Genomic DNA, 17672 nt, shown 5'->3' with positions numbered 1-17672 from the left:
TGGGGGAGGGGCGGGCGCCGACTGTGGAGTAGAGCCAGGCTCTAACACACTCCGCATGACCTCGAAAGCACCCCTGTCAGGCAAAGCCAGAGGTCCCCGCTCCGAAGCTGAGAACCCCCTCGGCACCGACAGTGATGGCTCCGAGGCGATGTCGGAGCCGAACTCACCAGCGCCAAGCTCCGAGAGGAAGAGCGGGTCGGACAAGGGTCCGATGCCACTCACCCTCGGAGCCGGCGATGGAAGTCCGCCGAGATTCTTCTAAGGAAGAAATCGGAGCCGGCGATGGAGCCGAAGACAATTGTATCGGCTCCGGCGCTACCACAGTCTCGGTTCCGACGACCCGGCTCCGAGCTCAGCGGAGTCGGAGGAGGAATATATTGATGGACAAGGGCAGGCATCGACTGATGAGTCGGGCTCTGAAGCATCTGGGCTAGTGCCTCGGACTTAAGAAGTCGACTCACTACCCTCTGAAGGTCATGATCCGATAGCCTCGATGACCTAGAGGAATGAGATTTATGGCTCCGTTCAGACAGCAGGGGAGATCCTGGAGCCGAATGAACGGAGCCAAGGGACGGTGACCTGGACCTCTTCCTCGATGTCGGTTCGAAGATCTGGACGGAGCCGACACGGAACCTATTACCTCGGCTCCAGCCGAGCCGAGGAACCACAGAAACTGTGGACTGAGACTCATCGGCTCCAGCCGGAGCCGATGTAGGCGGAGGTTTAGAAGCCTTAGGTCTCAGCTCAGTTGCTGGAGCCGAGGACCTAGAAGCCTTAGAGGGCTTCCCAGAGACAGAAAGGGAATCCTCCGGCTTAAGAAGACCCCTCAGGATCAACTTATTTTTACTTTCCTGCAGGACCCTGGGGCTGAAGCCGTGGCATACAGCACAGGAGTCCTGCAGGTGCAAAGGCCCCAGGCAATAGACACAAGAAGTGTGACCATCTGTCAGAGACATTTTCTGACAGCACGCATCACACTTCTTGAAGCCTGAGACCTTTGTGTCTTTAGACATCCTAAATAAAAGTGTAATCACACACACTCAACAAACACACTGATTACACTAATCTACTTTTAAAACTCAAAAAATAAACAATTAAGTAAAGTTTACCAAGAGTAACACACACACACAACTAGGGGATGGAGAAAGGCCAGAAGGCCCGAGAGAGAACTTTAAAAGTTCTTTGGAAAAAAATTGGGATTTTCCGGAAACGGAGTAGAAAAACCCACTACACTAAGGGAAATATATTTAAACTCAAAAATATAGGGTTTTAAGTGATCTAATTTTACCAAAATTACACTTACCAACAAGCCGGTAGAAAAACCAACACCTCGATGCTGTAGCGGCAAACGAGATCTGAGGTAACTCTCGCCTAGCATTGTGGGATATAAGGGGAGCCTCGAGCCGGTGGAACCAACTCTCGAGCTTTTAGAGTGGCCGAGTCGGAGCCGAGGTCGGCTCCAAACCCATCCAGCAAGAATGAAGGCGAGATAGACAACTTAACATCTATATTTTTGCTGGCTGTTACTTCTGCAAGAAGAGTTTCTGAGATTCAGGCCCTCTGTATTCGTTCACCTTATCTGGTGTTTCATAAGGATAGGGTTTCGCTCAGAACTAACCCTTCCTTTCTTCCCAAGGTTGTATCTCAAACCAATATTAACCAATCTATTGATCTACCAGTTTTCTTTCCTAACTATTCTGACAGAGCTGAACAGAAGCTGCATTTTTTGGATGTTCATCGTCAGCTCAGGTACTACTTACATAGGACTAAACAAATTAGAAAATCAGACCAATTGTTTGTCTCCTATGCAGAAAACAGGTTAGGTCTTCCAGTATCTAAAGTGACCTTATCTAAATGGTTGACTTCCACCATTTCCTATGTGTTCTCTCTAAGGGGCAAACAACTATCTTCTAAGCCAAAAGCACATTCGACCAGGAGTCTATCCACTTCTGTAGCCTTTCAGGATAGACTTCCCATTGACACTATTTGTGCAGCAGCTACTTGGGCCACGCCTCATACCTTTGTGTCTCATTACAAGTTGGATTTGGCCACCAGAGATAGGGCCAGTTTTGGTTCCACAGTTCTCAAGAGTCTGTTCCATTGAGCCACCCGGGATACAGGTGCTAGGGACGGGCCCATGCAGCAAGAATGAAGGCGAGATTGACAACTTAACATTTAGAAGTTATGTACCTACCATAACGTTCCATGTTAGTTATCTTCTCTGCCTTCTTCTTGCTCCTCCTCCTTCCCCTGGCCTGGACAGATCTTGGAGAGTTCCTATTAGATTGCTTCCTCTGGAGCGTTGTTATGAGGACTTCTTTTAGGAACCATGGTTCCTAATTATGTTAGGATAAGTCTTTAGCAGGGTCAGTTAGCTGCCAAACGAGATCTGAGGTAGTTCCGCCTTGCATCATGGGATATAGGGTTGCCTCGAGCTGGTAAAAGGAGTTCTCGAGCTAAAGCAAGTGCAGTGGAGCCGAGGATCGGCTCCGAACCCATCCAGCAAGAAAGAAGGCGAGAGAAGACAACTAACATGGAACGTTATGGTAGGTACATAACTTCTAATTTTATTTGTTCATGCTAATTTAAATATGTGTTTCTTTTTTGCATTTATAGCAACTTTAAATATCTGTTTTATTTGTTCTATTCTGACTGTGTTTGATTGATCAATATGTATTATTATATGTATACATTTGTTGTTTTTGTCAGATGGCTCTGATATCCAGTCCATTTAGACCATTGATAACAGTAGATAGATTGACAGACAGATAAATAAATAGATAGGTACATAGCTAGATAGATAGTCACTTACTAATATCTTTATGCATAATTCACATTTTCATGTTTTTTCAGATACAGACACAGAAGTGTGCCACTATGTTTTGCGTCTCCTACAGTCAGTGATTTTGGAGCCAGAGGTCTTTTCTAAGATGATACTTGAGATCCGGGACACAGTGCCAGTTCATCGGATTGTACAGCTATCAAAGAATCGCAATCCAGACTTGCGCTGTGTTGCACAAGAACTCCTGGAGGACTTACGATCACTGGATACTGAAACATAGTACTGAATGTAGCAGATTTTGGTGCTTAGCGTTACTAAATGCTTAGAGCTGGTATGCAGGACTGCAAAGATAATTTTTTAATGGGCTTGAACTGCAGCATTTTTTTCTATAATGTTAATTCTAATTAAGCAACATTTCCAGCAGTATTAATGAAAAAAAGTTTTATTTTAAGGTAATTTGGATAGTCAAGTAGATGCTCAGTCAGTTAAGCAAATAAATATAGTTGTTTAAAGAAAATTGTCTCACCTCTCTCTCTGTCTTATCCAGTGTTGTTTTCTTTATTCAGTACTAGCTTGACTTTAGCTTTACTGCTGAAATATATGACATAAGTAATAAATAGCCACAGAAAAAAGAAGAGAATGACAGGGTGTCATTTAATGTATTTAGTTTGTTCCAAGCCATAGCTTAAAATTATCACTATAGGCAAAACAGTAATGGAGATGTGAAAATGAAACCCACAATTATAACTCTTCTTAACTCAAATAAATAATATTTACGTGTGATAAGCCTGTTTGGGCCAATGACCTGCTGCTTTGGAGTGTGTAAACAGTACCTGTTGCCTTCTTGTCGTAGTATTTTAACTTGTTCTCATTAATGCATAGTGTTTGAGTATTAAGTTTGAATCATCTGGTAATCTGGCAACCTGCTTGTTGGTTTGGATTTTAAATAGGTTGAGATTATATTTCTGACACATAGTGAGCCTGGGCCTTACTCACTGTGCTTTCTCTGTCTTGAGTGTTCATTGGCCGGTCTGCTGCATGTGTCCATTGGTGCCACCAGTCAATGGAATTTGAATTATGACTTAGGTGGTAGAAGGTCCAGTTGTTATTTGCTTGGTTGGTGGGCATCCATCCAGCAAAGTTTTACATGTTTATGATAATACCACAATTTCAGATGATTTCAGTTTAGTACATGGTACATGAAATTTTATATATAGATTTATATCTCTGACTTTGAAATATAGATGTCAAGCATATTTTAAATTAAAGAGTATTACCTTATTTCATGGTATCAGCACATCACATAAACAAGAAAATGACTTTGCTCAGACGTACACATTCTTTTGCTAGTTTGCATTGGCTGGAGCTTACTGTTAAGTCTTATGTCTAACATTGTGCATGTGTCAGTATCAAATGAGACTCTCACCAGTGTTTTCTACTTGCTGCAGGACTGAGTTTACAAGAACTTTAGATGTGATGTTGTCAATCTTGCCTTTATTCTCACTTGTGTGTGTGTGTCCAATCCGATGTGTCGGATCTGTCTTGGCCAATATTCCAGCTCGAGGTCCTCAGCAAAGCTTGTGGGCGCCATTCTTAACCCATAATGCCTTCTCCTGGTTACCTCAGATCTCATTTGCTGCACAGCGAGGAGGTTTCGTCAGTTATAGCTGTGGGCTAAGTACAACTTTGATTATTATTTTTGTACATAGCTTACTCTGTTACTTATATTTAATTTAATTCTGTCATTTAATTTAACTTCTTTTCCCACTTTCCCCTGTTCTATACATCCGTTTAAATTAGAGGGTGTTTTAGGAATGTCTATTTTAGTTAGGGGACGTTCCTCACCTTTCTGTTGATCCTTTCCTCGCAAGTTTGTAAAAATAACATCCCTTTTTTCTATAATCTTTGTTTCTTTGTGTGATTGAGAGCTACGTCCATTTAAGTATGAGGACTTATACCTCCTAAGTGTGAGAGTGGTTCTTCTAGTTTTCCTTTCTGTCTTTTACTTCTGTCATGTCCCAAGAACAAGAAAGCAAGCCTGTAGGCTTTAAGAAGTGTGAAAAGTGCAGTAAGAAAATGCCCCTTAGCGATTCACACACCTTGTGTGTGTATTGTCTAGGGGCTTTACATCTGCAAGAATCTTGTTCCATTTGGCATAACTTTAATCAGTTGGCTTTAATGGAACACAAATATAAATTGATTTTGAAAGGCTTTTTGAAAATGCCTTTTCTCTGAGGCTATATCCACCGATACATCAGACAAGCCAACTAAGAGACCTTTATCGGAGCCGAGATCCTTGTTAGACCCGAAGCAGAAGGCTCCAAAATTGACGGATCCAAAGGCTCTATCGGAGCAGACATCTTCTCCCAGCTCCAGAACTCCTTTGGACCAGGAATCTCCACTGGTACAAACTACTTCTTCCACTCATAGACACAGGAGCTGATCTCCTTCTGTGGAGAAGATCTCTTCCAGACTCCCTTCCCCAATTTTGGCTACTTGAAGATCACCTACCCTATCCATTAGTCTACCAGGAGTTTTTCAGATGAAGACATGGATAGGGAGAGACTTTTAAAAACACCTGCTTTGGCCAGAACTCTTGTGGATCCGAGCCCAAAGGAATCGGTTCAGTCAAAATCCCCCTGTCCTGCTATAGTTCCTCCTTTGATCCGTCCTCCTGCTTTGGAGCCATAAGATTCTGACATCCAGGCCTGGACCAATAACTTCCACGGTTCTGACATCGGCCTCAAGCATCTCCGTGTCCTCAGAGCAGGAGACCCTGTCGGGTCGGCGGAGAATTCTAGGATCTCTTCGAAACCGACTATGTCTCTGAGGGCCTCAGCAAGGTGAGCTCAGCTCCTACCTCTCCTTCAGAGCTGCTCTCTTCTGCGGAGAACCGGTTCCGGAGGGACCTTCGGCTCCAACGACTTGCTTGTCAGATCTGGGGACCGCTTCAGAACGGGGAAGGTCTGCCTTCGAAGTAATGAGGAGGGCTTTGACTGCTTCACAGTCTGGTACACAGTCTTTCTCAGTTTTCCTCCCCCTTCAGGCGAGGTGTCTTTGTCTTCTCACGGGCCCTCTCCACAGGTCTGCAGATATGCTAGGCATCAGGCTGTACCTCAGGGTACTGCCCCCTCTTCTGAAACCTCTCCAGAGTTCCACACTGAAGAGGTCCCTCAGAAAAGGACATGTAATAGGAAGCATCTCAACTCCCCAGAAGAGTCTGTCACATCTGATACCAACCTCGATGAAGCAGAACGGTCCCCACGATCACCTCCTGAAGATGTCTCCTTTGGATACATCCTAGAATTATTGAAACAGAGAGGTGATTGGCAGTACTCCCCCCTTCATCTGAGGAGTCGGTCTTCCTGAAGGCCTTTGTGTCTCACCCATCAACTTCTTGGGTTACTGTCCCTTTCGATCAGCTTATTGAGCTTATCTCACAAAAGACTTGGGAGACCCCAGACACCACAGACCCTACTCCTAGGAGGCCAAACAAATACATTACTGCCCCCAAAGAGAAAGATTTTCTTACAAAAGGTGTAGGAGTCGATGATATGGTCTTGGCGGCGGCCACTAGAAAGGAATTCTCTGAGATGAGTACCTCTATCCATCCTCCTAATAAAAACTCCAGTGCCATTTTGCATCAACGACCTTTGCCTTATGGTCTCTGAATTACCTAACTCACTTCACAAGACTTCAGAGAGACCTGATTAAAGAATTATCAGACTCCCTTCAAGGAGCTGTAGCCGAAGCAGTGGCAGAGAAAGTCAGTGTTCAGATCACTACCTTGAATTCAGTTGTCACCTCGTCCATGAGACTAATGTCTTATGCAGCAGATGAAACTAGTAGGTCAGCAGGCTCAGGTATCTCTCTTAGGAGACAGGCCTAGATGCAACATTGCATTTTCACTGAACCCTTCAAGTCTTCCTTCATTAACACCCCTTTTGACAGCTCATCCCTATTTGCATCAAAAGTGAAGGAAATGCTCACCAGGTTAGGGTTAGACTTTGTCTGCAGCTGGAGTACTTTCTTCCACTCCTACCTGACCCTTTCCCAAAGGTCAAAAAGGTAGTAGGAAAATGTGGTTCAGATCATTTCGGAGGTCTTATCAGGACACACAAGGTGAAAATTCCCCCAGTGGCGGGGGGGGACAATAATGGGAGACGCATCCCTTGCGGCGAGGGGGGGTTGGCGCAAAACCAAGGCTACAGGGAATCTTTCTTTAGGAGACCTTTCCAGCACTCCTGAGGGAAGACTCGATTGCTCCTCTCTGTAGGCAGTCAGGGGACAATTGCCCTTGCACCAAGAAACCTGGCTAAAGATAACAAACGACAAATGGGTGCAAGACATAATATCCAGAGGATATAGCATTCCTTTCTGCCTTCCTATTCCCCCCCCCCAAAAAGTGGTTCCAGATGTTCCACCCAGTCAAAAGGAACATGCAACTATACAAATTCAAGAATTGTTAAGGAAAAGAGTAATCCAAGAAGTCCCCACAGACCAGACAGGATCCAAAACTTACTCAAGATTCTTTTTAGTTCCAAAAAGAACAGGTGTCTGGAGACCCATTTTGGATCTCAGCGGTCTGAACAAATTAGTAAAGAAGACCAAGTTCCAGATGGTGGCACTGCAGTTGATACTTCCATTCCTGGAAAAAGACAATTGGATGTGCTGTGTAGACCTCCAAAACACGTACTACCATATTTGAATGGACAGACAGTCCAGGAGGTTCTTGTGCTTCCAGCTAGGAGCCAGTCACTTTCAGTTTTGAGCTCTGCCCAGAGTGTTCACCAAATGTATAGCAGTAGTAGCGGCTCACCTGAGACGCAAGGGAATCTGTGTGCTTCCATACCTGGACAACTGGCCCAACCAGCATCACTTACTTCAATCAAGAGATTATGTCCTTCATCTCTGCTCCTCCCTGGGCATTACCGTAAATTACGGGAAGTCTGTGCTAGCTCCTTCGTAAACTTTGCTGTTCATAGAAGCAAAGATAAACACTACCATTCAGATAGCAAGTCTTTCACAAGACAGAGTACACGACCTCTGTCATCTCGTCAAAATTCTCGTGAAAAAGTCCAAAGCCACTGCAAAACTAGTTCTCCAGGTCCTAGGGAAAATGGCTGCTATCATCATACTGATTCCTCTAGCCCGCCTCCATATGAGGGTGCTCCAGTGGATGCTATTTGCTCAGTGGTCAGTCTTGGAACTTCCAGTGTCTCACAAGATCGTAATAACCAAGGCCTGCAAGAAAGATCTCCAATGGTGGATCCACTCACAGTCAGTACTTCAAGGCCGTCCCTTTATTTCTTCACAGCCTGTAGCCACAGTGACCACGGATGCTTCCCAGATGGGAGGCATTTTCTTGGGAAGTCAGTTCAAGGCATCTGGCAAGACCACGAGGCTCATCTGCATATAAATGTCCTAGAGATGAGAACGGTGCTTTTAGCGATGCAAGCATCCGAGGACTCTCTTCCTATAGGAACAATTGTGATCCAGACCAACAACATCTCTGTAGTTTGGTATATCAACAAATAAGGGGGAACCAGATCGTACCGGATTTGTTGAGAAGCTATCATTGGGCTATAGCCTCCAACCACTTTTTAATAGCAACACACATCCCAGGGAAATCCAACATCATTGCAGACAAATTGAGCAGAGCCATTCTGTGGCCGCATGGGTGGTGCCTTAATCAGAAAGTAGCAGAAGTGATATTCCACAAATGGGGCCAACCTTGCTGCGACCTTTTTACATCACCCAGCAATGCCAAATGCAGCAACTACTTTACCCTGATCTCTCCAAAGCGGGAGTCACCAAGGGATGAACTTGTTCACGATTGGCCCCCTGAACTTCTTCATGCCTTTCCCCTGATTCCTCTAATTCCAAAGCTCCTACAGAAAGCGAGTTTGTTGGAGACAGTCATTATCCTAATTGCAAACCCCCCCCCCCCCCCCACTGGCCTTGTCAAATCTGGTTCCCTTTTCTTCAGCCTCATCTCCAGGAGGAACCCTGGATTCTGGACCTTGTTCCAAACCTTCTGACACATCCATTGGGGATGGTTCATCCCAACCGAGATAACCTGAAATTGACAGCTTGGCTGCTCCAGTTCCCCTAATTGCCAGGTTTCAATCCCTTTTCTCTCCAGTCAAGCATATAATTTTATCATCCCATAAAACATCTACTTGGAAACTTTCTAAAAGCAATTGAAAAAAGGTTGTTATATGGGCAGACGGCAAAAACATAGATCCCTTTACAGCACCAGTTCAGTGTGTCCTTCACTTTTTGTCAGAGATCTTCAGTGATGGAGCAGTGACAGCTTCAGTGAAAGTTCAGCTAGCCGCAAGCTCTAATTTTCATATAGGAGAAAATGACTGCCCTATCATGTACCATAGACTTTGCAAAGCCTTTTTGAAGGGCGCTGTCATGCTAAGGCCTTGTGCCTTGAGCCAGTGCCTCCTTGGGATCTAAATTTCATTTTTTCCAATAGTATATTTTCTCCATTTGAGCCCTCAGCCACATGTGATATGAAATATCTCTCATGGAAAACTCTGTTCTTGGTGGCAATTACTTCTGTCAGAAGGGTATCTGAGTTACAAGCTTTGTCCATAAAATCCCCTATTTAATCTTTCACAAAGATAGGGTGTCTTTATGCACCAATCCATCCTTTCTACCCAAGGTGGTTACAGAAAATACCCTGAACCAATCTATTGACATTCCAGTTTTCTTTCCCAACTTTCAAAATAAAGGAGAGTATTCTTTGCACCTCCTAGATGTTCATAGGCAATTACGCTTTTATTTATACAGATCTTGAATTCAGGAAATCAGACCAACTTTTTGTCTCATATTCTGATACAAGGAAAGGTTATCCAGTTTCAAAAGTCACATTGTCCAGATGGCGCTCATCATGCATATCCCATATTTACAATTCTAAAAACAAAGCCCTTTTAAATAGTGCTAAAGCTCACTCTTCTAGATCTCTGGCCACGTCTGCTGCTTTCCAGGCTAGACTGCCATTGGATAATATCTGTGCATCAGCAACTTAGGCAAGTCTTCACCCTTTTAGTACTTATTACAAAGTGGATTTGGCCTGCAGGAGTAGAGCATCCTTTGGTTTTTATGGTTCTGAGGAATATTCTCCCTTGAGCCACCCAAGAGTTCAGTTGCTTGGGTCGCGGTCCCAGAAGTGAGAATAAAGGCGAGATTGACAACATCACATAAAGAAGTTATGTTCTTATCATAACATTCCATGTGTGCTGTCCATCTCGTCCTTTATTCTCACAATCCTCCCTTCTCCCCCTGCCTAAACTCCTGGTAGATTAGTTAACAAAATAGCATTACAGCAGGGCTATATAGCTTCAGAGAATATTCTCCTTCAGTCTATTTCTAATTTCTTGGGAGCAGGTATGTACATATTTTTAATGCGTCTACAAATTGTTACCATGTAACCCTTCTTTATGTACTGGTAGGGGGCAAACAAGATCTGAGGTAACCAGGGGAAGGCATTCTGGGTAAAGAATGGAGCCCACAAGTTTTGCTGAGGACCTTTAGGCGGAATATTGGCTGAGATGGATCCGACACCCACAAGTGAAAATAAAGGACGAGATGGACAACACACATGGAACGTTATGGTAAGAACATAACTTATTTTTAATACAAGTTATATTGGACCATTTGTTTCAGATGGGAAAATGAGTTCTTAGATTTTTTTTTCTTTTTTTTCTTCTTTTTTTCTGTATTAAACTAGTTTGTCGCTATCTCTAAAACACAAAATACTGGAAGGAGACCACAAACTGCAGGGTATTCAGAACACTCTGCAGTTTGTGGTCTCCTTCCAGTATTTTGTGTTTTTTTGGTTACCGAGAATTGTTTGATCGTATCTGTAGAACACAATAAATATGTGCACTTGCCTAAACAGATCACAAAGTGGGGCTGCCTAATAATGCACTTAGTCAGTTTGTGCTTGGCGTACCACATCGGTCCCTATAATATTAGTAGTAAGTTCAATACTCCACGTAAACTATATAATCATTATAGTACTTGTTTAAAGGTTTGGTCTCTCTCAGGATAGTCTGTCTTCTCAGGTAGATCTTCACCCATGAAGGAAAGGAAGTAAACAAAACAAAGAGAATTAGGTCAAGTCTTTCTTCAGCCATTTTCTCTAAACGAGAGACTGCATGAGAGGTAATACCTGAAACTGGGCTCCCTGGCACAGTGCAAGTAAAAGCAGCATTGCTGTTAACTCCAACATTTATACTGCAGATCTGAGTTAGAGACCATTGCTGGTCATATGTGTAGCTCATGTCCCCTTGATGGAAACTTGAATTATGACTTCAGGAACATACAGAACATAGTCTGATGCCAGGACTGGGAAATACACAATATTCTCATGTCTACATACCACCACTAATAAATGCAGTCCTGACCATTTGCTCCTTGTTACGTAACTTCCAGCATGCAGCCACTGCATACTTGTGTATACAGGGGGGAGGAGAGACACTTAGTTCTACTGGGAGTCTGAAGACCAAAGTGCTATTATTCCTGAAGACTACAAATACAAAGACTGCTTCCTCTCTGATGAGTAACCTTAGAACTCATGAAGTCTTTTGTGCAGTACCATATGTCCTTGTTTCCTTCCCCCAGGAAATGCCTTTATTTATGCCTATGAAAGAAGCTGAAAAATATAAAGTCTGGCATCAGTAACATTTTTATGAAAATAAAATTGCATTATCTAGAGACAAAACATGGTGGAAAAAGCAACAGCTGTATCTTTAGCCAAAAGCTTCCTCTGTGTTCAAGAAGGAGAAAGAACCATGGGGCATCTTCTATGGAACTATGTCATTTAGAGTATCAGTTTGCAGCCTAGAAACATCCAAACTCTGTTCCAGGACCCCCCCCCCAGAAGGTGGGTGCTGCTATAAAGCCCAGACATCCTTTTGGCTGATACTACAGGACATTTTCTGCCAGGTACAATGTCCAGTAACCACATCTCTTTATTTGCTGTCAGACAAGTAGCCTAAAGCCATCTAATTCTGAAGAGGGTAGAAGATTTCTTCTGTATCATAAACCTTAGTGACTTCAACCAATACATTCAATATGTCAAGTTCTAGGTGGTGACTGTCCAGGGGATCATGCTCCTGCTGAAGTTTGGTACCTGGATGATGTTACTGAATGTGAAAGACACCTTTTAGCTGAATATTGTTGGTATTTTAACAAGAGATTCTTTCGATTCACTCCTGATATAAATAATTTACATTGCAAGGTGCTACTGTTTGGTCTTTCTTCTGCTCCCATAGTGATCATCAAAATGTTAACCATGGTTGGTGAAGCTTTGCAGGGGAAAGAGCTTCATATGTTACCCTACCTGAATGACTTGCTCCACTGGAAGAAGTCCTCTGTACTCCTTCATACGATTGCTTTCATCAGAGCAGAGTTTGATGCACTCCATTGCCAGTTGTTTATAACTGCTGAGAATGCCTGAGAAAATACGATTTTGTGAGCTTGGGTGTGGGTGTAGTGGAGTTCCCAAGAGAGAAGCCATCTTCACCTTTTGAGTTTAATGCCCCCCACTTTCTTTGTGGTGATCATTGCACCTGTTTTTTTCTGCTACCCTACCATTCTTCAAGTGTTCCTCCCATCCTGTAGCTAAACCAGTTGCAGGTTCTGACAGTAAATGTTTTTCTAACAGGGTTAGGAGCCTATGTTATCTCCACTGAGATTTATGGAGTGTGATCCCTGCAAGAAGAGGGAGTTCTATATAAAACTATTTGGATATATAAACAGTTATCTTTGCTTTCAAGTCCTTGGAGGGGGAAACTGTGTCCTGGGCCCCTTCTTTTCATTTAACAACTAATTTTTCATATTGTACTTAAACAGGCATGGAACATGTGATGTTACCTCTCTTGCAAAGAGGTAATGCATTGTGTCCACAGGACATAGACATTACCATTACTGTTTCACAAGTAAATTTTCCTAGTGCAGCAGACATGGTTCTGGACTTACCATCCGTCTCCTCCAGCCTTATGCTGGAGTTACGGAATCAGGAGCCATGTTTGGAACTTACTTTATAGAAATAGGGCAGTCAGGAAATTGACTTGTTTGCCACTGAGACTACCATTTTGAGAGAATGTAAGCTCAGGCACTGAAATGATTAACTTGCTATAAGTAAGAGCTCTGAAAAAGAGGAAAGAGATGTGGTGGAGCTTTGAGTCTGATTGGTCAAGTGTTAGTTAAAACAGTTAAACACACTTTGTTCTTTGGTCTGATGGAGGAATTGTCCGAAAGTGCGTATCTTTTATGCTTTACAATTAAATTTATTGTTTTAGCTGTCTTGGTCCTTGTTGTTTTTTGCTGCTTACATTTGTGATTTGTCTGAACCAAGGTGGAGTGTTATCCTTTGTTTGCTGAGTTTTCTCCACTTATCTTTTATTAATTGGTAAGTGGGCTGGTTTAAGGGCCCTTTTCGGTTACAATTTGTACTACAAAAGCAAGGGTATATAAAATATATATGGAGAATCCAATTTCAATACAAAATACACAAACACCCTTCTTGTCCACCCATGAGACCTATTGTTGCTGGACGAGGTTGGGTTACAGAACCCATCTCTTTGTATTTGGAGTCTAAGTTAAGACCTATAGTTAATATGTATACACACATATTAAAAGATACAAAACAATTTTTATTAATGCTATATGATGAAATGAAGGATTTACCTCCTGATATTACATATTGGTTGGTAACTCTTGATATTCAGTCTCTCTTTACCACTATTCCTAACGGTGAAGGTATTGAATGTGTGTGCAGGTGCCTACAGCTGAATCAGGGGCTCTCTGAATTATCTATTGACACTATATGTGGGCTATTAAATCTTGTATTGACCAATAACATTTTTACTTTTAATAACCAGATTTATATTCAGAAAGATGGCGTAGATATGGGCACTTCTTGTGCTAATAGCTACGCAAATCTGGATGTTATGTGATCCTATCTCGCCTACATTCTGAACTGATGGGTTCGGAGCCGATCCCTCGGCTCCGACTCGGCACGCTTATGCTATAGAGCGAGGCCTCTAATTGGCTGAGCTATCTTTATCCCAGGATGCACCACCACTAATCCCCCAGATCTTGTTTGCCGCTAACAAGCTTAGACGTGGTCTCAACATTGGCTGGGCTAAGTACTATTTATTTAGGCTTTTTCCTGTCACAAATTTCCTTACTTTGAACCCAAAAGCTGTTTTAACAGCTATTGTTGTTATATTTGTGTGATTGGTGAATTTCTGTTGGTAAATTTGTGATTTTTTTAGTCAGGGAAGGTTTCCCGTTTTAGTTAGAGGGGCCTTCCCCTGTTACTTTACTGCTTGTGTATCTTTCTTGGGTCAAGTACCCGTTTAAGTTAGAGGGTCTTGACCCTCTTTCTCTCTTTTTGTCTGTTAACTGTTTAGTGTAAACAAAAAAATATATATATAATTTGTTAAAGTTGCTGGATTCAACTTTATCTTTGACTAAAGTTTAGTGTTTTTCATGTAGATAGGTTCTGTGGCAAAGCAGTTATGTCTAAAGAACACAAACCCTCCGGGTTTAAGAAATGCACGAGGTGTGGTTTTAAAATGTCCATAACGGACGACCACTCCTCGTGCATCTATTGCTTTGGTGCTAAGCACCTACAAGAGTCGTGTAGTGTGTGCCACGTATTCTCTTCTAGAGTCCTCCAGGAGAGGAAAAACAAATTAACCCTCAAGGGATTAATCAAGCCTTCCTTTGAGGAGGCTTTATCTTCCTCTCCGTCTCCTTCTAAAAAGAAGAAAGCGTCGGCCCCAACCAGTCAGTCGAAACCGACCGCTAAAAAATCTAAGCAGACTTCTCCATCGGCTCCACGGACTTCGGAGCCGAGGTCGGAACGGTCTGCCTCGATGCCTCCAGCCTCGACCCCTCTGGTTTCGGAGCCGAGGTCTGGGGCATCGAGAGGCGGGTCACCCTCATCGGCTCCACTGATATTGGAGCCGATAAGGGTTATCGGCTCAGACTCTTCCCCCTCGGAGCCGAAGTCCTTATCGGCACCGAGGGAAATTTCATTGAAACCTTCCTCGGAGCCGATAGTTGTTGAGTCCATTCGGAGCCGGTCCCCGAGCCCTTCAGAGCCGATGGAGAAATTGGTTCGGGCCCGATCGGTATCCTCTAGGTCAAGCAAGATGTTTGATTAGGACATCGACAGGGTGCTCCTTCGACTCTTCCAGTTTCCGGTGTTCCAAAAGCTAGTTTCGGCTCCAGCCCATTTGGCTTCAGAGCCGATGGTCCACTCCCCTACTGTGGTTCCTCCTCCAACAGCTTCGGCACCGTTGGAGCCGGTGCTGGTGGAACCTGTGGAGGTGTTAGGGTCGGGCCCGACCCTTGCTCCAACTCCGGCTCTTGGGTCGGAGTTCAGTACATGGACTTCTTCCTTCGGCCCTGGGGGGGAGGCTTCGGGATTGATGCTCTCGGTCCCAAGTCTCCCTCTTGGTGCGTCGGCGGCGGGATTGCCGTCCACTGTCGTGGCCACGGAGGTGGGACCCTCCCAGGATTCTGGTGGTCCCGCCTTCGGGGCTATGAGGAGTGCTTTAGCCAAATCTTCCTTGGCTACCTCCACGGTTTCCCCAGCTACTTCCCTGCATACGGAGACTGGGTCATTGGCAGTCCCCCTGTCTTTAGACAGCGGAGCCCCCGGGCCTCAGGTTACCCCTGCTGGGGTTTCTCCCCCTCCTGGAGGTCCTTCTGAAGCCTGTTCGGAAGAACCCCCCAGGAAAAGATCGTGCAAGAGGAAGCACGTTGACTCCCCTGATGAGTCTCTGACATCCGACACTGATCTCGATGATGCAGAGGGGTCCCCTAAGTCGTCCTCGGATGATGTCTCCTTTGCAGACATCCTGGAAGCCCTAAAACAACGAGGCAGCTGGCAGTCCAAACCTCCCTCTGCTGATGAGTCGGTGTTCCTGAAGGCCTTCGGGGCTCAGCCCTCCGCCTCCTGGGTGTCTCCGCCCTTGACGAGCTTTGGATTTGATCTGTCGAAGGCGTGGAACACCCAGACTCTGTGGAACCGGTGCCTGCTCGTCCGAACAAATTTCTCTCGGCGCCCCCTGATAGAGAGTTCCTTACTAAAGGTGTGGCTGTAGATGCTATGGTGGTGGCATCTGCTACCCAGCAAGATGTAGCAGAGGCTTCTACGTCCATCCATCCTCCTAATAAGGAGTCTAGGAGCATGGATCGGTACGGAAAGCGCACCCTCAGTTCAGCGGCCTTTACACTGAGGTCCTTGAGCTACCTTACGCACTTTACCAGATTTCAGTGGGATCTGATTAAGGAGCTATCCGATACCCTCTTGGGTAACCTGCCTGAGGAGCTGGCCCAGACGGTTGGCTCTCAGCTGGCTACAATGTTGTCCATTTCGAACTCGTCCATGAGGCTCATTTCGTATGCGGCCGAAGGGGCGAGTAGAGCGGCGGGTACAGGCATTGTTCTACAGAGACAAGCCTGGCTCCGTCTGTGTCATTTCGCGGAGGCCTTTAAGTCTTCATTTGCCGACGCCCCCTTTGATGGGTCCTCCCTGTTTGGACCCAAGGTAAAGGACACACTAACCCGCTGTGAACAGGAGGGTAAGACTCTGACTGCCGTAGGGGCACGATTTTCCACTCCCTTTCGGCCTTATCCCAAGGCTAAAAGAGGAGGGAAAATGTGGTTCCGTAGATCTCAGAAGCCTTACCCCTCTCAGTAGGAGGGTTCCCCTTCCAGAGGCAGAGGAGGGGGAAATTCATCTGGAAGACGCCGTCCCAGAGGCGGCAGAGGCCCTCGCAACACTGGAGACCGCTAGTCCTTTCGTGGCTCTTCAGCCTTTCATAGTCCCTGAGGGATTGCCCGGCTGTGCTGCTCCGGAGCCAGTCGGGGGTCGTTTCTCGAAGCAACTAAAGGCCTGGGAAGGGATCACTCAGGACCAATGGGTGCTTCGGATTATCGCCGGAGGTTACTCCATCCCATTTTCTCACCCCCCCCCCTCAGTCCAAAAAAATCCCGGACCCGCCACCCAGTCAACGGGATACCGCAGCCTCAGAAGTTTCAAAGCTGCTGCAAAAAGGAGTCATCCAACCGGTCCCCGCAGACCAGATCGGATTAGGGACTTACTCAAGATTCTTTTTGGTGCCAAAAAAGACCGGGGACTTGAGGCCCATTTTGGACCTCAGCATCCTAAACCGTTCAGTCAGAAAGTCCAAGTTCCGAATGGTCACTCTACAAACCATTCTCCCATTGCTGGAGAAAGGTGTTTGGATGTGCTCCATAGATATCAAGGACGCGTATTATCATATCATGGTACATCAAGCGTCCAGGAGACATCTGCGCTTCAGCCTAGGAGGCAGTCATTTTCAGTTCCGTGCGCTGCCCTTTGGTCTCACCACAGCCCCCAGGGTGTTCACCAAGTGCTTGGCAGTCGTGACTGCTCACCTGAGAAGTCTAGGATTCCAGCTGTTTCCGTATCTAGACGACTGGCTCCTAACTGCCACCTCCAAGCATCTACTTCTGCGGAGCCTACAAGCCACTATATCACTGGGCAATTCCCTTGGAATCACCTTCAATTGGCCAAAGTCTGTGTTGCTGCCATCTCAACGAATAAGATTCATAGGGGTAGAGATAGACTCAAACCAAATGCGGGTCTATCTACCTACAGACAGAATTCAAACCATACAGACTCAAGTTCGAGCCTTACTTCCCAGGTCCAAAGCCCCAGCCAGAATGGTCCTGCAGCTATTGGGATCCATGTCTGCCACGGTTCTTCTAGTCCCCTTGGCAAGGTTGCACATGAGAATCCTCCAGTGGCTTCTTTCAGCTCAGTGGTCCTTTCAGGAACTCCCTCTCAGTCACCTCATATGGA

The 17672-nt window shown here is 45.0% G+C and overlaps 1 protein-coding gene across 1 annotated transcript in view; it reads left to right on the top strand.

Moving 5' to 3' along the window:
- Positions 1-3299, top strand: part of LOC122802575 (heat shock transcription factor 2 binding protein) — a 1640599-nt gene extending 1637300 nt beyond the window's left edge. The window contains exon 8 of the mRNA XM_044072245.1: positions 2854-3299. Within this exon, the coding sequence (XP_043928180.1) occupies positions 2854-3062 (209 nt within the window). The 3' untranslated portion in view covers positions 3063-3299. The remainder of the gene's footprint in view (positions 1-2853) is intronic.
- The last annotated feature ends 14373 nt before the right edge of the window (positions 3300-17672 follow it).

Source organism: Protopterus annectens, chromosome 5.part0 (assembly GCF_019279795.1).
Source record: "Protopterus annectens isolate FY-2018-M chromosome 5.part0, PAN1.0, whole genome shotgun sequence".
Lineage (NCBI taxonomy): Eukaryota > Metazoa > Chordata > Ceratodontiformes > Protopteridae > Protopterus > Protopterus annectens.
Note: the sequence above shows the minus strand (reverse complement) of the source record. Positions and strands in the feature narration are given on the sequence as shown.